The sequence below is a fragment of the Manis javanica genome, chromosome 14, assembly GCF_040802235.1.
Source record: "Manis javanica isolate MJ-LG chromosome 14, MJ_LKY, whole genome shotgun sequence".
Classification (NCBI taxonomy): Eukaryota; Metazoa; Chordata; class Mammalia; order Pholidota; family Manidae; genus Manis; species Manis javanica.
The window spans coordinates 63,609,423-63,628,227 of record NC_133169.1 but is presented as its reverse complement, the minus strand read 5'-3'; the positions used below and the strand labels follow the sequence as shown (position 1 = coordinate 63,628,227).

The following is an 18,805-nucleotide window of genomic DNA, read 5'->3' as shown; positions in this document are numbered from 1 at the left end:
GAAATTAGTACTGAAGGCTTAATTCATACTGAATGGCACTATCTGTGTTTATGCACTTCATTAATTCTAATAAATATGGTTGTAGTGTAATATCAGCTGTTGGTTTTTGTTTAAATCAAGTGGGTCAGTGAAAGGTTTTGAACTTAAAACTAAATATACAAATTTGTATTAATTGCATTGAATCTCATATCACTTACCACATTTCACCCATTTATTCCACAGTCCATGAATATCTAAGTAGTTACAATCCTAAGCATATAAAATATTTCTGTTTTCAGAAAAAAAATTTCACATGTTTAAACTCCCATCAGCAATTCACCAGCATGGCGCTTTTTCCACAACTATGGTAAATATGGTCAAACCTAGCTTTCTAATTGTTGTTATTTTATGTTTATTAAGTTATGTGTCATTTTTGTCTGAGTTGCATTTTTCAGATTACTAGTGAATTAGATGTCATAATTGAAGAAATATGTGGGAATTATGTCACAAGTATTAAAAATATTAGTTTTCCCATGTTTTAGTTGATGTATTAATGTGAGGATTAATTTTTTTACATACTTGCACATTGTGAAATAATTACCACAATTATGATAATTAACACAACCATCATTTCACATAATTACCATTTTTTGTGTGTCATTGGAAAACAGGATCTTCCTTCTACGAAAATCTCAAGTACGCAGTGTATTAGTGTTACTTATAGTCACCGTGGTGTATATTAGTTCTCCAGAAAACTGGAGTTACAGGCAGGTTCATACTGAAAGCCACGCCTTAACTAAATATAGAATCTCAGATGAAAATCACGATTGGAATCAGCACAGGGATGGGTAGGAAAACCTGAACTGCAATTGACTAATTGCTGGAGACTCAGTTTTGCACTTAGTTTGCACAACGCTTAGAGTCACAAACGCCAGGCCACTCAGTCAAAGTGATGCTGATATCTCATGTCATTTTGATTTGCAAAACCATGATGATTAATGAGGAGGAGCATCTCTTTAAGTGCCTGTTGGCCATTTGTATTTCTTCTTTTGAGAGAAGGTCTGTTAAGGTCTTCCACCCATTTTTTAATCAGGTTATTTGTGTTGTTGGTGTTGAGGCACAGGATTTCTATGTATATTTTAAATGTTAATCCCTTATAAGAGAAATCATTAATGAATATATTTTCCCATAGTGTAGCTTGTCTTTTTGTTCTGATGTTGGTGTCCTTTGCTATACTGAAGCTTTTAGTTAGATGTAGTCCGACTTGTTCCTTTTTATATTTTGTTTCTCTTACCTGCGATGTGGCCAGAAAAAAATTGCTCTTGCGTAAATTCAAGAGGTTTTGCTAATATTTTCCTTGAAGAGCTTCATGGAACAATGTCATCATTTAGTACTTATTTGATTTTGAGTTTATTTTTATGTTTGGAGTTAGTAATACAGTTTCATTGTGTTGTATGTAGCTGTCTAGTTTTCACAACAAAAGTTATTGAAGAGACTATCCCTCATTGTATTTTCATGGCTACTGTATTATATATTAATTTACCAAAGATTATTTGTGCTCCAGTCTCTTCCATTGATCTCTGGGTCTATTCCTACATGAGTACCATACTGTTTTGTTTACTGTAGCTTTATCATATAGCTTGAAATCAGGAAACATACCCTCAGCTTTGTTCTTTTTTCTCAAGATTGCTTTGATTATTGGAGTCTTTTCTGGTTTCATATGGATTTCCAGTTCTCTGAAAAATGCCATTGATATTTTGATATTTATTGTATGGAAGCTGTGCAATTACATTGCAGACAATGGACATTTTGACAATAATAACTCCTCCTATCCGTTAGCATGGTATAGATTTCCATTGATTTTTGTCTTCTGTATTTTCACTCATGAGTGCCTTAGAATTTTCAGAGTAGTTGTCTTTTGCCTCCTTGGTTATGTTTATTTGCAGGAATTTTTTCTCTTGGATCATGCAGTTGTAAATGGAATTGTTTTCTTGAGTTCATTTTCTGGTATTTCATTGTTAGAAAATAGTAATGCAACATATTTCTGTTTATTAATTTTATGTCCTGCAACTTTCTTGAATCCAGTTAATATTCTAATACATTTTGGTGGCGATTTTAGGGTATTCTATATGTAGTATCATTTCATCTGCAAATAGTGATAATTTTATTTCATCCATACCAATTTTATGTCTTTTACCTCATTTTCATTTTCTGATTACCTTCACGAGGACTTCCTATACTTCGTTGAATTAAAGCGGAGAGAGTGGACATCCTTGTCTTGTTCCTGATCTTAGAGGAAAAGCTTTCATGTTTTCACTATTTAGTATGATGTTAACTTTGGGTCTGCTGCACATGGCATTTATTATGTTGAAGTTTGTTCCGTCTAGAACCATTTTATTTGTACTTTTTAATTATGGGTGGATATTGAATTTTTTCAAATGCTTTTTTAGCATCTGTTAAGGTGATCACATGATTTTTATCCTTTTTTGTAATATGGTGTGTCACATTGACTGATTTGTGAATAGTGCACCATCCTTTCATCTTTGGAATTAACCTGACTTGGTCATGGATGGAACTTCTGATATATGTCTTAATATGTTTTGCCAATATTTTGTTGAGGATTTTTGTATCTATGTTCATCAAGGATATTGGTTTATTGTTTTATTTTTGTAGTGTCTTTAAATTGTTTTTTAGAATAATCCTGCCCTCAAAAAATAAATTTTCAAGGTATTCCATTCTCTTTTACATTTTTCAATACTTTTAAAAAGTTCAATACTGTGTTTTCCTTAAATGTTTGGTAGAAATCAGCTGTGAAGCTGTCTGGTTTGGAATTTTTCTACTGGGAAATTTTTTTTATTACAAATTCAATTTCATTGCTGGTTTAGATTTTCTGCTTCTTTCTGGGTCAGTCTTGAATGTGTCCTCTTTGAGGAACTTTTCCATTTCTTCTTCCAAGTTGTCCAATGTATGGAGATATGATTATTCATAGAATTCTCTAAAAACTTCTCATATTTCTGTTGTGTTAGCTGTAACTTGACATATTATATTGAGTATTATTTTCTGGCATTATATTAGGGTTATATGTAGTATGTTTTATGTACTCCTTGGAAAATTAAAATTTCTTAAATTTTTAATGAAAAATATTATTTTCTTGTTTGAGGGTATTGTTAACATGTCTTTTATGTCAAGTTAGTTTATCATGCTATTCAAAATCTGTCCTCCCATTGATATTACTCATGTTCCTTAAGAGATGTTAGCTGAAAAGTATATCAGCCTGTGGTTTATTAAAACAATGGTCATCCCTGAGGCCATCCAGGGGGAAAAGTGTGGCTTAACAAAACACAATACACATCCTTAGGTGACAAGGTTCTTACTGACCAACCCGACACCCACACATGAAGTAGGAACACAGTCCACAACGTTCATTTCTTTCTCTCATTGGATGGAGTAATGTGGGTTGGTAGCCTTTCTGTGACACATCAGAATTCACCTAAACTTGGAAGTATCTTTCCTCCTCAGACTTGCTCCAGAATGTTGCCAATGTTATTCTGGAGCTCTGATGTAGTTTTTCCTGACAGATATTTCCAGTTCAATAGTTTTGGTGAATGGACTAATTCCCAGACTGTCTGTCTTCTATGACATCACTTCATTTCCTTATAGTTTTACAGATACTATTTTTCCTGGGAAAATTTTATCTTTGCTATATACTATGAAAATATTCCTTTATCCTGTTACTTATATTGTATAAATGAAAGTGTGCAATCAAACTTATTCTTTTTCCTTTGTATGTTTTTTCTCCAGCCAATTTTCAGTTTTACTCTTCACAACAAGGAGTAATTTTACCATGATGTGTCTTTGTGAAGGTTTCTTCATGTTTCTTTTGCTTACAATACATTTATCTCAGACATGGTGGTTTATAGTTAACATCAAATTTGTAAAACTTTGGCCATTATTTTTTTAAACATATTTCTTCACCTTTTTCTTACTCTTCTCCTTTGTGGATCATATGTAAAATGGACTAATTTTAGTTGATTTTTTTACATTTTAAAAACTCTTTTGCATGATTCATTCTCAATAGTTTTTATAGCTGTAATTTCAGCTTCATTCTTTTCATTTGCAATGCCTAAAATGCCATTATCCACAAATATATTTTACCTCTAAAATTCAGATTTGCATAAAAGCTCTGGGTCTTTTAAAATTTAAACTAAACTATCAACCTCATGGGCAGTTTCTTTGTCCTCCGTTTCTTTTCTTTTTTTTTTTTTTTTTTTTGTTGCTCTCACTTCAACCCAGCATCCAGTTGTGAGATGAAATCATGGCATTCAATCCACTATATTACATGGTATTTTGTGATCATGTTATCTATTGTCTTCACATCTGTGACCAATTTTCAGTCTTCCCTGTGTTTCATGACCATTATTTAATTTTTTTTGGAACACAGTGGTCAATTATTTTACAGAATGCTTCCCCTTTTTATGTCTGATGCTTTCTCATGATTAGATTTGAGCTATACATTTTGGGAATAGCAATACAGAAATGAAGGTCCCTTCCCTTCTACTCTATCACTATATATTTTAGATTAAGTTCACTAACACTGAATATGTTTATACTGATATTTTTTTAAGGTGCTGTCTGGTGTTACCACTACCGTATACATATGCTAAGCAAAATGACCAATGTATCTTGGGCAAGCACCTGGCTATGGAAACAAGAGCAATGACATAGGTTTGAGAAAAATGGCCAAGTAATGGAGCCTCCATGACAAAGAATCTCAAAACGTGTCAATAAAATTATACTGTACAACATTTGGCTTAAGAGAAATGAGGATATTACTGTTGATGGGATGAAAGTGAAAATTTAGATAAAATCTGGAATATGGGGGGGCAGAGCCAACATGGTGGTGTGAGTAGGACAGTGGGAATCTCCTCCCAAAAACATATATGTTTTTCAAAATACAGCAAACACAACTAATCCTAAAAGAGAGACAAGAAGACACAGGACAAAAGCCAGACTACATCTACTCATGCGAGAGCCCAGCACATGGTGAAAGGGGTAAGATACAAGCCCTGGCCAGGCGGGACCCGAGCACACCTCCACCCAGCTCCCGACGGGAGGGAGATGGAGACCAGGACTGCTAAACACCCAGCCCCACCCACCCGAACCAGAGCGCAGACACAGTGCATGCATGGAGGTCTGGAAATTAGGGAAATAGGACAGCAAGACCTCTGAGCACGTTCTGAAGCTGATGCCCCTGTGACAAAGAGTACTTTTTGAAAGTCTTAATGGGACAGGGACATAACAGCTGGACGGAAACAACAAAGGTAACAGTCCAGTGGCTGGAAATTACAGGGAAAACCGGGCGCACTTACCCCCTGGGCAACAGCTCTGAGACCCCTCATGGAGGTAAACACCCAACAGCCCCCCGTTCCATTACCCCTCTGGGTGCTGCGAAAGCAGAGAAACAGCCTAAGGCAGACCAAGCCCACAGAAAGGGAGATTGCTCCATATCAGCCGGGCAAGACACAAAGACCGAGAATACACGCAATTACTGAATACAAGCCACTAGGGGTCGGAGTTGTCCCAGTAACAAAACGCCAGTAGCAAGTGAAAAGTTTGGCCCTCCCAGCTGACAATCAATAGCACCTGTCAACATGAAAAGGCAAAAAAATATGATCCAGACAAGACTAACCCAGACAGCTTCGGCATCTGCTACATCTTCCCCAGAGAAGGAACCTGGGGAGATAGATTTAACCAGTCTTCCTGAAAAAGAATTCAAAACAAAAGTCACAACCATGCTGACGGACTTGCAAAGAAATATGCAAGAACTAAGAAAGGAGAATACAGAAATAAAACAAACTCTGGAAGCACTTCAAAATAGAATGGACGAGATGCAAGAGACCATTACTGGACTAGAAAACAGAGAACAGGAATGCAGAGAAGAAGATGCAGAGAGAGATAAAAGGATCTCCAGGAATGAAAGAATTCTAAGAGAGCTGAGTGACCAAACAAAAAGGAACAATGTATGCATTATAGGGGTACCAGAAGAAGAAGAGAAAGAAAAAGGGGCAGAAAGTGTCTTTGAAGAAATAACTGCCAAAAACTTCCCCAAACTATGGGAAGAAATGGCCTCTCAGACCACAGAGGTACACAGAACTCCCATGAAAAGGGATCCAAGGAGGGCAACACCAAGACACATAATAATTAAAATGGCAAAGATCAAAGACAAGGACAAAGTATTAAAGGCAGCCAGAGAGAAAAAAAAAGGTTACCTATAAAGGAAAACTCATCAGGCTATCATCAGACTTCTCAACAGAAACACTACAGGCCAGAATAAAATGGCATGATGTACTTAATGTAATGAAACAGAAGGGCCTTGAACGAAGACTACTGTATCCAGCACGAATATCATTTAAATATGAAGGAGGGATTAAACAATTCCCAGACAAGCAAAAGTTGAGGAAATTTGCCCCCCACAAACCACCTCTACAGGGCATCCTACAGGGACTGCTATAAATGGGAGCACTCCTAAAAAGAGCACAGAAGAGAACACCTAACATAAGGGAGGAGGAAGAATAAGGGAGGGAGAGAAATAAAGAATCATCAGACCACGTTTATAATAGCTCAACAAGTGAGTTAAGTGGGACAGTAAGATAGTAAAGAAGCTAACCCTGAACCTTTGGTAACTACAAACCTAAAGCCTGCAATGGCAACACGTTCATACCTCTCAATAATCACCCTAAATGTAAATGGACTGAATGCATCAATCAAAAGACACAGAGTAATAGAATGGATAAAAAAGCAAGATCCATCCATATGCTGCTTACAAGAGACACACCTCAAACCAAAAGACATGCACAGATTCAAAGTCAAGGGATGGAAAAATATATTTCATGCAAACAACAGAGAGAAGAAAGCAGGTGTTGCAATTCTGGTATCAGACAAAACAGACTACAAAATAAAGAAAGCAACAAAAGATAAAGAAGAACATTACATAATGATAAAGAGCTCAGTCCAACAAGAAGATATAACCATTATAAATATATATGCACCCAATACAGGAGCACCAACATACCTGAAAGAAATACCAACAGAAATAAAGGAGGAGATAGAATGCAATGCATTCATTCTAGGAGACTTCAACACACCACTCACTCCAAAGGACAGATCCACCAGACAGAAAATAAGTAAGGACTAAGAAGCACTGAACAATACACTAGAACAGATGGACCTAATAGACATCTACAGTACACTACATCCAAAAGGAACAGGATACACACTCTTCTCAAGTGCACATGGAACATTCTCCAGAATAGACCACATACAGGCCACAAAAAGAGCATGAGTAAATTCCAAAAGATTGAAAACCTACCAAAAAACTTTTCAGACCACAAAGGCATGAAACTAGAAATAAACTGTACAAAGGAAGCAAAAAGGCTCACAAACACATGAAGGCTTAACAACATGCTCCTAAATAATCAATGGATCAATGACCAAATCAAAATTTAGATCCAGCAATATATGGAAACAAATGACAACAACAACACGAAGCCCCAATTACTGTGGGACACAGCAAAAGCAGTCTTAAGAGGAAAGTATATAGCAATCCAGGCATATTTAAAAAGGAAGAACAATCCCAAATAAATGGTCTAATGTCACAATTGTTGAAATTGGAAAAAGAAGAGCAAATGAGGCCTAAGGTCAGCAGAAGGTGGGACATAATAAAGATCAGAGAAGAAATAAATAAAATTGAGAAGAATAAAATAATAGCAAAAATCAATGAAACCAATAGCTGGTTCTTCGAGAAAATAAACAAAATAGATAAGCCTCTAGCCAGACTTATTAAGAGGAAAAGAGAGTCAACACAACTCAACAGAATCAGAAATGAAAAAGGAAAAATCACGACGGACCCAACTGAAATACAAACAATTATTAGTGAGTACTATGAAAACCTATATGCTAACAAGCTGGGAAACCTAGGAGAAATGGACAACTTCCTAGAAAAATACAAGCTTCCAAGACTTATCCAGAAAGAAACAGAAAATCTAAACAGACCAATTACCAGCAACAAAATTGAAGTGGTAATCAAAAAACTACCAAAGAACAAAAACCCCGGGCCAGATGGATTCACCTCAGAATTTTATCAGACATGCAGAGAAGTCATAATACCCATTCTCCTTAAAGTTTTCCAAAAAATAGAAGAGGAGGGGATAGTCCCAAACTCTTTCTATGAAGCTAACATCACCCTAATACCAAAACCCGGCAAAGCCCCCACCTATAAAGAAAACTACAGACCAATATCCCTGATGAACATAGATGCAAAAATACTCAACAAAATAATAGCAAATCGAATTCAAAAATACATCAAAAGAATCGTAAACCATGACCAAGTGGGATTCATCCCAGGGATGCATGGATGGTACAACATTCGAAAGTCCATCAACATCATCCACCACATCAACAAAAAGAAAGACAAAAACCACATGATCATCTCCATAGATGCTGAAAAAGCATTTGACAAAGTTGAACATCCATTCATGATAAAAACTCTCAGCAAAATGGGAATAGAGGGAAAGTACCTCAACATAATAAAGGCCATCTATGATAAACCCACAGCCAACATTATATTGAACAGCGAGAAGCTGACAGCTTTTCCTCTGAAATCAGGGACTACACAGGGATGCCCACTCTCCCTACTGTTGTTTAACAGCTGGAGGTCCTAGCCACGACAGTCAGACAAAACAAAGAAATACAAGGAATCCATATTGGTAAAGAAGAAGTTAAACTGTCACTATTTGCAGATGACATGATACTGTACATAAAAAACCCTAAAGACTCCACCCCAAAACTACTAGAACTGATATCGGAATACAGCAAAATTGCAGTATACAAAAATCAACACACAGAAATCTATGGGTTTCCTATACACTAACAATGAACAAACAGAAAGAGAAATCAGGAAAACAACTCCATTCATAACTGCATCAAAAAAAATAAAATATCTAGGAATAAACCTAACCAAAGAAGGGAAAGACTTATACCCTGAAAACTACAAGTCACGCTTAAGAGAAATTAAAGGGGACACTAACAGATGGAAACTTATCCCATGCTCGTGGCTAGGAAGAATTAATATAGTCAAAATGGCCATCCTGCCCAAAGCAATATACAGATTTGATGCAATCCTTATGAAACTACCAGCAACATTCTTCAATGAACTGGAACAAATAATTCAAAAATTCATATGGAAACACCAAAGACAACAAATAGCCAAAACATTCCTGAAAAAGAAGAATAAAGTAGGGGGATCTCACCCCGCCAACTTCAAGCTCTACTACAAAGCCATGGTAATCAAGACAATTTGGTACTGGCACAAGAACAGAGCCACAGACCAATGGAACAGACTAGAGAATCCAGACATTAACCCAGACATATATGGTCAATTAATATTTGATAAAGGAGCCATGGACATACAAATGGCGAGATGACAGTCTCTTCAACAGATGGTGCTGGAAAAACTGGACAGCTACATGTAGGAGAATGAAACTGGACCATTTCCTAACCCCATATACAAAGGTAAACTCAAAATGGATCAAAGACATGAATGCAAGTTATGAAACCATTAAACTCTTGGAAAAAAACATAGGCAGAAACCTCTTAGACATAAACATGAGTGACCTCTTCTTGAACATATCTCCCCAGGCAAGGAAAACAACAGCAAAAATGAACAAGTGGGACTAAATTAAGCTGAAAATCTTCTGTACAGCAAAAGACACCATCAATAGAACAAAACGGAACCCAACAGTATGGGAGAATATATTTGAAAATGACACATGCGATAAAGGCTTGAAGTCCAGAATATATAAAGAGCTCACACACCTCAACAAACAAAAAACAAATAACCCAATTAAAAAATGGGCAGAGGAACTGAACAGACAGTTCTCTAAAAAAGAAATACAGATGGCCAACAGAAACATGAAAAGATGCTCCACATCGCTAATTATGAGAGAAATGCAAATTAAAACTACAATGAGGTATCACCTCACACAAGTAAGGATGGCTGCCATCCAAAAGACAAACAACAACAAATGTTGGCGAGACTGTGGAGAAAGGGGAACCCTCCTACACTGCTGGTGGAAATGTAAATTAGTTCAACCATTGTGAAAAGCAGTATGGAGGTTCATCAAAATGCTCAAAACAGACCTACCATTTGACCCAGGAATTCCACTCCTAGGAATTTACCCTAAGAATGTAGCAATCAAGTTTGAGAAAGACAGATGCACTCCTATATTTATTGCAGCACTATTTACAATAGCCAAGAATTGGAAGCAACCTAAATATCTATCGATAGATGAATGGATAAAAAAGATGTGTTACATAAACACAATGGAATACTACTCAGCCATAAGAAAAGGGCAAATCCTACCATTTGCAGCAACATGGATGGAGCTGAAGGGTATTATGCTCAGCAAAATAAGCCAAGTGGAGAAAGAGAAATACCAAATGATTTCACTCATCTGTGGAGTATAAGAACAAAGGAAAAAACTGAAGGAACAAAACAGCAGCAGAATCACAGAACCCAAGAATGGACTAACAGGTACCAAAGGGAAAGGGACTGGGGAGGATGGGTGGATAAGGAGGGGTTAGGGGGGAAGAAGAAGGGAGGTATTAAGATTAGCATGCATGGAGGTTTGGGAGAAACGGGAGGGCTGTACAACATAGAGAAGACAATTAGTGACTCTACAACACTTTGCTATGCTGATGGACAGTGACTCTAAAGGATTTTTTTGGGGGGTGACCTGGTATAGGGGAGAGCCTAGTAAACATAATATTCATCATGTAAGTGTAGATTAATGATAACAAAAAAAAAAGAAGCAGTTCCTGTGTGGTGACCTCCAATGAGTTCTACGCAATGGTATAAAGGGCATATAAATGTGTAGGCAAAGTGTTTGTTTTTATACAGGGGATCAAGGCCTTATTTGGCTACCCCAAAAATGAACTAAGATACGATATGAAAAAAACTTCCAACATCAACACTCTCTGGAAGACTCATGCCAGAAGAGGATCATCAAAAAACCCCTCAAAGATCCATGCACTGCTACAGGTGTAGATGCACTCATCCCACCGGTTCCTGGACTTGCCATGGGAATGAAGAAAGAGATATCTAAGCTGGCCTGTGCATACAGTAAAACAACAAATTTGACTGGATCTACACTGTTGGAACTCAACCAAGAATTAGGAGAAGTGAAAATTGTAGAGCTCCAAAATCTTACAAATACAGACTATTTACTGTTAAAAGAACATTTGGGATGTGAACAGTTCCCAGGAATGAGTTGTTTTAATTTTTCTAATTTCTCTCAGACTTTTCAAGTTCAGTTGGACAATATCCACCATATCATAGATAAGTTTTCACAAATGCCTAAGGTGTCTAACTGGTTTTCTTGGTTGCACTGGAGATGGCTGGTAATTATAGGTATGTTTTGGTTATGTAACTGTACTCCTATTATGTTAATGTGTGTGCGCAATTTAATTAGTAGTTTAAAACCTGTACATGCTGAAGTAACTCTACAAGAAGATATGTCAAAGAAATAATCAATCTTTCCATGTTTTCTTCCATCTGCTACTTCTATATCTTTTCTTCTTCCTTCCTAATTACAACTCTTAAATAGAATTCGTGCCTCATATCGAATTTACCGAGTATCATAATTCCTCCATGTGGTAAAGATACCTCAAGACAAATGCTGGGCATAGAAGCCACAGGGCATAAATATGCAAAGAAGCAAAAAACTAACCTTTTCAAACAATAAGGCTTCTCTCTCACTTACCAACTTTACATTTCCCTGTATGTCCCCGGAAGATGACTGGTTAGCCAGAGACGGGCAAGATTCCTCCAGGGAGGAACAACCTAAGACAGGCACAGTCGCAGGGGGGCCATCAGGTGAGAAATTGGGGATCAACAGAGGTGAGGCTTAGAACCCCTCCCCCCCTGTTCTGAGAGAAATCTGCTGCATCCGTGGATGTTTTATTGCCCTTGTCTAGCTGGATTAACACATAGTCTACAGGCACACACCTCATCATCTACATTTGCTCTTTTACAACAGTACTCTATGTTTTCTACCTTTATCTTGCATCTACCTACCACTTCAGCATTTTATTAAAAATAATAATAATAAAGAGAGAAATGTGGTATCCACATATAAATCAAGTATAAAAATCAAACGAATATTCATATTTGAACTGTTTATAGTTCATAATGCATGATCAATACCGAAAGTTTCTGTTATGACTGCCCTTGTACTGTTCACCATGTAACTTATTCACTATGTAAGAATTTGTTCTCCGTGTAAGAACTTGTTCATTATGCTTCAGAATATTGGAGACTGACAAAAATTAGGCTTGGGGTGGATTAATGATTATACATTGTGCATTGAGTCCCTTAAACAGAATTTTATTATTGTTAACAATCATTTGAACAATAAATAGGAGAGATGCCCTCACAAAAAAAAAAAAAAAAAATACACACTTCCAATTGTAAAATAAATAATTAACCGGGATGTAATGTATAGCATAAGGAATATAGTCAAAATATTGTAACAACTTGGTATGGTGATAGCTGGTACCTAGAATTATCATGTATATAAATGTTCAATCACTGTGTTGTACACCTGAAACTAATGTAATACTGTGTGTCAACTACCCTTCAATAAGAGATAATTATCTAAAAAAAAGCTGGAATATAGGAACAAACATTATGTGAGTAGTTTCAATTGTTTGAGTTTATTATGAAAATTAATATTATGTTTAATTGGAGAACACAGCTATCTTCTCTTTTAAAAAAAAAAGAAGCATGTATATCCATCATTCTTCATGTACCAACTGGATAAGCCAAATGGGAATATATAGAAATGCTGCAATGTCCCCAGATAGTTGTTTTGGAGTAGATAAATATACCTGGTGGAATTAAAGAGATTAACATTTTTATACATAACGTGTTAGAAACCCAGTTTTTTTTTTGCAATTTTTAGACACTATATTCCGTATCTGGGGATAATGCTATCTCCTATCCATAAAACTACATAAGTACATCTTTAAATGGTGAAATAAATAGTAGACAATCTGATCTGAAAATAGTGGTCTTCCTCTAAATGCCTTGGGCCCCAAAGATCCACACTCAGATTTGATTTTGGAAGTGCCTATAACATATCCTTATGCAGGATGGAACCTGTGGGAAAGTCTGTGAGAAGCTTCTAACAGGGACTTCTTGAATTTATACCATAGAATTTTCAGTGGAGAGATACGAGCTTGGTATTTCCCTTAATGATATTGTAGTCTGGCTGAAGGACCTACAGTAATCATAAAAGCTAAGATAGCCCAGGTATTTGGTGTATATTGAATACTCTAATGGGGATAGTGGTGTCCAGAGGAGTTCCACAGTAAAGTGGAAATGGATTCTGCAAAGAACATGCTACCACATAATGAAACCACCCACCTTATTCACCGGCTGACAACATCTTTTCTCCAAGACTGACATTGGAATCACCTGAGGAACTTCTGAATCCTGTAGTCCCATGGGCAACTGTGTGAACAAATAAATTTGAACAACAAAGAGATGCCTTGTTTGTGGTTGGTCATTGCAACATGAACAGGCAGCATCCTACTGGGGAGCCATCCACAGTGATGGAAAAGGAAAATCACATCAGCCTGGTGGGCTGAATCACATGTTGTTTTTCCTAATCCCTTGGCTGTTACTGCTTCATGGCCAGTGATTATGGGCCTGTCAAAAATACTATATTTTATGAGCAATGGAATACTTGTTTGTTTAAGTAAAATCCTTGTTGACTATGGACCTTGGAAATTACCGTAGGAATTCAAGGCATCATAAGAGTCCTTTCACAGCAGTGGAAGTTGATTGGAATTGAAAATGGGGCATCCTGATGCTCTCATGGAGGTAGCCACTGTGTTCATGTAATGATAGGAAATGGAAGAGCTGCTGTGATGGAGAGTTGTTGGACATTTTCCTTCCATCCTCTAATCACCAAATTATATCTCCCATATAGCTGGAAGTTTGGAATGATGCATGTACACACAAGAGACTTCAAATGGGTCCTAAACGGAATAACAATAAACTCCTGAGTGAGATTGCATACACAGTTGTAGAAGCAACTGTTTACAAAAATCTTGAAATGAAAGATATTGGGACAGTGTTATCACATCAAATGAATATACTATCTTGCATATCATTTTCAGAGTAATGGATTCCTACACAATTGGAATGAGCATTTGAAATATAAGTTGAGAGAAGCTGGGGAGATACAGGCATGAAATGCTGTCTTATAATTTTCATAGATCTCAGAATCACACCCAATAAGAGGAAGACTAATGGAATGTACCCTAAACAGATTCCTCTCCTTTCTTAGGACTTGTGGGGAGGAGGTAGGGGTAGATGCTGCTATGACTGTACATTTCTTCTATACAAGACTTCAGCTTTATTTTTTTACAAAATCACCTAAACCCTTTATTTCAACCAGGTTTTGTTGCCCCAGGCCAACACTTCCCTAGTGGGTGCTTGATGAGAAGATGTTGTATAGACAAGAAACCACAACTACACTCTAAAATTTTTTGGTTAGTATTTGTAAGGGCCTGATGGAGTGGATTATGCTTTTGCCTCATCTGGAAACACTGGCGTTTATAGTAAAATCTACATTGCTTAATCTCTGGAAGGGCCTACATGTTCTCTACTTATGAATCCCTTCCCTATATGATAGGAATGGACCAAAGGTGATAGAAGCCCAGTACACTTTTCATGAAATACACCATCACAACAGGTGAACAAAGATGGAAGAGTGTACAATATATTTTATGTTACTTTTATCTCCAAAGTTGACCTAAGTATTAGCTACTAGTGTCTTATGTATTTAGGGACACAGGCACATGCTATATTTAATAAAGTAAATATCATCAAACTCTTTTTGTCATGTTTCAAATCTCTGTGTAGCTCTCCTCCGTGACAAATCAGGTGGGCCATGCAGAAATCACTAGAAGAGATATTTGGTTATCTAGCACTTAAGGTCTAGATGAATGATATTCAATTATCATAACATCTGTATGCTCTTGATAAAAGTAGATGTATTATTTCCTAAGTTAATTATGTAACTCCTTTAAGTACATCAAGTCACTCAAGATGAATTGATGATAGACTTTATTAAAAATAGAAATAATATTAGGAAAAAACTGTAAAAGTATTAGACTGAGAAAATAATTCTAAACTATTGGTACATCAGCTTGATGTCTAGCCAACTATGTAGAGATGCACTGTGTGTCCTGGTGGTTAGGAACCTGTATTTACTGGTTTCATGATAGCGCTGATTGTATGTTACTCAGGCTTTCGTCTGGTTTAATTAGCTGAATATTACAGTAGTAGGAACAATTTGTACCATTTAATTAATTATTAACAGTGGAATAGTCTCATTTAAATATTGGGAAGTATTTTATGCAAACCTGAGTCAAAACTTTTGTGTTGATTTTATGTTTTTAAGTCAAATCAATGCCTTTAAATAAAAAACAATTTATAGCATGTAAAGTATAAAATGGGGTAGTAATTTATTGATTGTGAAAATATTTATTATGACACTTTATGAATTATAATAATAGCATAAAAACTAGAAAAAAACCTAGATAACCAAAATTAACCAGAAAGTAACAATCATTTCCCAGCTGAAAGAAAATCAGAAGGATGAAACTTTGGACAGAGTCTCAGCTTATCCTTGAGCAAAGAGAAGTTCCCTGGGCAAGGAGACCACAGCACAGGACTTCTAAACACTGGGTGCTGCCACGATAAGGTCTGAAGTGGTCCACAGGCATCATCCATTCTCCTGAAATTGTCAGAAGTAAGTACTGAGGACATTTCAGCCCTAGGAATTTTTAATAATTGTTATTCAATGTGCTTGTTAAATTGTTCAACAGTGAAAAGTACACTATATGTTTTTTAATCATTTTTGCCTTCTACACTTATTTACTTTTGATTACTACATACCCCAAAGCTGGGTACTATTCTTAGTATATTTGTCTTGTTTATAACCCTCTTACTGGTGTCATGGTTATTAAAATACACAATTTTTAAGTTTTTCTCCTAGGATTCATTTAAGATTTTCCTACTCATTCTTCATGACAGTTTCAGAATCACCTTAATATTTTGTCCATTTGACTTTTCTCATTACATCTTTTGCATCAGCTTCTCATCAGGGACTCATCCTAGAATAGGTAATAATTTATATTGTCATATACAATAGCCATTTTCATTTTTCATCCTGTGGCAGCCAATTTTCAAAATTATTGCAGTAATTTCACCACTTATAAGTGTGAATTTGTGTCTGCATCAGACACTTTTGGTTAGTTTAATTCAGATATGAAAGTTGAACACATCTTGTAATTTTTTTAATTGAAGTATTACTAATATATGATCTTATATTGGTTTTAAGTATAAAGCACAGTGGTTGAACAGTTACACATATTGATTAAATGCTCATCCCCACTAATGTGGTTGCTCTCTGTCAACATAGAAAGATGTTAAAGACCCATTGATTATATTCTCCATGTTGTATTACTATCCCTTTGATAAACGTACATTATGATTGAGAATTTTTTGTCTTCTTTTATCCCCCTCACCCTCCCAATCCATCCACGCCAATTGCACCCCCATGGTAACCACTAGTCACTTGTCAGTGTTTCTGAGTCTGCTGTTTATTCTGTTTTGCTTTGCTTTACAAAAGAAGTTAAGACATATGGTATTTATTTGAGTCTATTAACACACATTTTATATTTATTTATTTATTAAGCTACTATTGACCCATGAACCATTTGAGGATTTGTACTTTCTCAAGTTTTATGAAACATGTTTCAAATACAATCACTAAAAATGTACTTTTGCCGATTTAATTAATCTCAGTGGACTGGCCAAAATATCTGCAGAAAACAGGGTATTGAAGAGCCTTTTGCATTTCAGAAAGGTGAAATTACTAGTCACCTGGGGCTTCCCAGGTATACAAATAAAACTGCCTTTTGGAAGGAGATCACCTAGTATAAGAAAAGTGCCCAATGCACGTTATCTCATGTGGCTTATGGTAAAAGTCCTTTCATCTTCAAGAAAGGACTCTCTGGTGTGGCTAATGAAGGAAATTGAAGTGTATGGTATTGGCCTTTACCGAAGCAAGTCTTTGTGAGAAGTACTGATATGTGGGAGAGAGACCTCATGTCTCAGTCATCAGCATATCTGTGTTTACCCTTCATGCTCATTCCTTATTTGGACTCTATTTTGATTTTTATACCCCATTGGACAAAACAGATTTTTTTGATGGTATATAGACAGTATTTAATATTTTAGCTTTACTGTATTTCATATACCTTGATTATTTCATTTGATTAATTAATAACCACTCTTGGAGGTAAAAGCTTTGTATATGAGTTTGCATATTTAATTTAGTAAACCAATTTATACCACATATTTACAGCATATAAGGACATAATTGTTCTCTAACCAATTTGTTTCCAGCATCATCTTATCCCTTTGCAACTGACTACAGGTTTCTGAACTATGTTAGCAGATACGGACAACCTCACCATATTCACAGAATTCCTCCTGATGGACGCCTCAAGCTCCCGGGAGCTCCAAATCTTGCAAGGTTTGATATTCTTAGTGGTTTATCTGGGTGCCCTGGCTGGAAATCTTCTGACATTTACCATCATTGTTATAGATTCACATCTTCACTTCCCCGTGTACTTTTTTATGGGCAATTTATCCCTTATAGATTTTGGATACATCTCAGTTACTGTTCCCAAATCCATCACAAATTCTTTGATGGGTCATAAAGTGATTTCTCTTAGAGCATGTGCTGCTCAAACTTTCCTATTTATTTTCTTTGGAGCTGCAGAGTTCTTCTTCCTTGTGGTCATGTCCTATGACCGCTATGTCGCCATCTGCCACCCTCTGCACTATGCGTCCACTGTGAGCCCCCGTTTCTGCACACAGGTGTCATGTGGCTCATGGGCCAGTGGGCTTGTCTATTCTGCTGTCCACACAGGGACCATGTTCAGTCATCCCTTCACTGAGTCCAATGTGATTCACCAGTTTTTCTGTGATGTACCTCAAATTATGAGCATTTCATCCCAGGCTGTGCAATTTTCTGAGTTTGTGGCCATTGCTGTCAGTGTCTGCATTACATTATTTGGCTTTGTCATCTTATTTGCCTCATATGTTCACATCTTTTCAACTGTGCTACACATGCATTCTGTGGAAGCCCAGAAGAAAACTTTGTCCACCTGCTCCCCCCAGATAGCTACACTTACTCTGTTTATAATTTCTGGATTGTTTGCTTTCTTAGGACCTGTTTCAAACTCATCAAGTATTCAAACCCTCCTCACAGCTATGTTCTACTCCATGGTGTCCCCCTTAGTTAACCCCATCATCTTTAGCCTGAGGAACAGGGAGATTAAGTCTGCTGTCCATAGAATGTTAAAGAAAGTTTTCCAGTTACACAGAAGAGATTTTATTTCTTAACCAGAAATTAATGTTGCTCTAATCAATGTGGGAAAATGTATACAAAAATATTAACTTTAATTTTAAAGTTACATATTAGGAGTGAGGTGATTTCATAAAAGACAGATGGATGTATTAATAATTTGAAGTAAATCATGTGAACAAAATACCTGTTTGAATAAAATGAGGTAGTACTTCTTTTAGCACTTGTTAAACACTAATTGTTATGCAGTATGTAGTGGTATTTTATGTAGTTTCAATCCCATAATTTTGAAACTGAATAAAGATCTAAAATGATAA

General features: G+C 36.3%; 1 protein-coding gene across 1 annotated transcript; it reads left to right on the top strand.

The window, feature by feature from the left end:
• Positions 1-17,563: 17,563 nt before the first annotated feature.
• On the top strand, positions 17,564-18,526 carry LOC118968953 (olfactory receptor 14I1-like). Its single transcript, XM_037001550.1, has one exon. The coding sequence runs from the start codon at positions 17,564-17,566 to the stop codon at positions 18,524-18,526; it is 963 nt and encodes a 320-aa protein (XP_036857445.1).
• The last annotated feature ends 279 nt before the right edge of the window (positions 18,527-18,805 follow it).

Coding starts and splice junctions, on each gene's coding strand:
- LOC118968953 (XM_037001550.1), top strand. CDS start 17,564: ATGTTAGCAGATACGGACAACCTCACCATATTCACAGAATTCCTCCTG.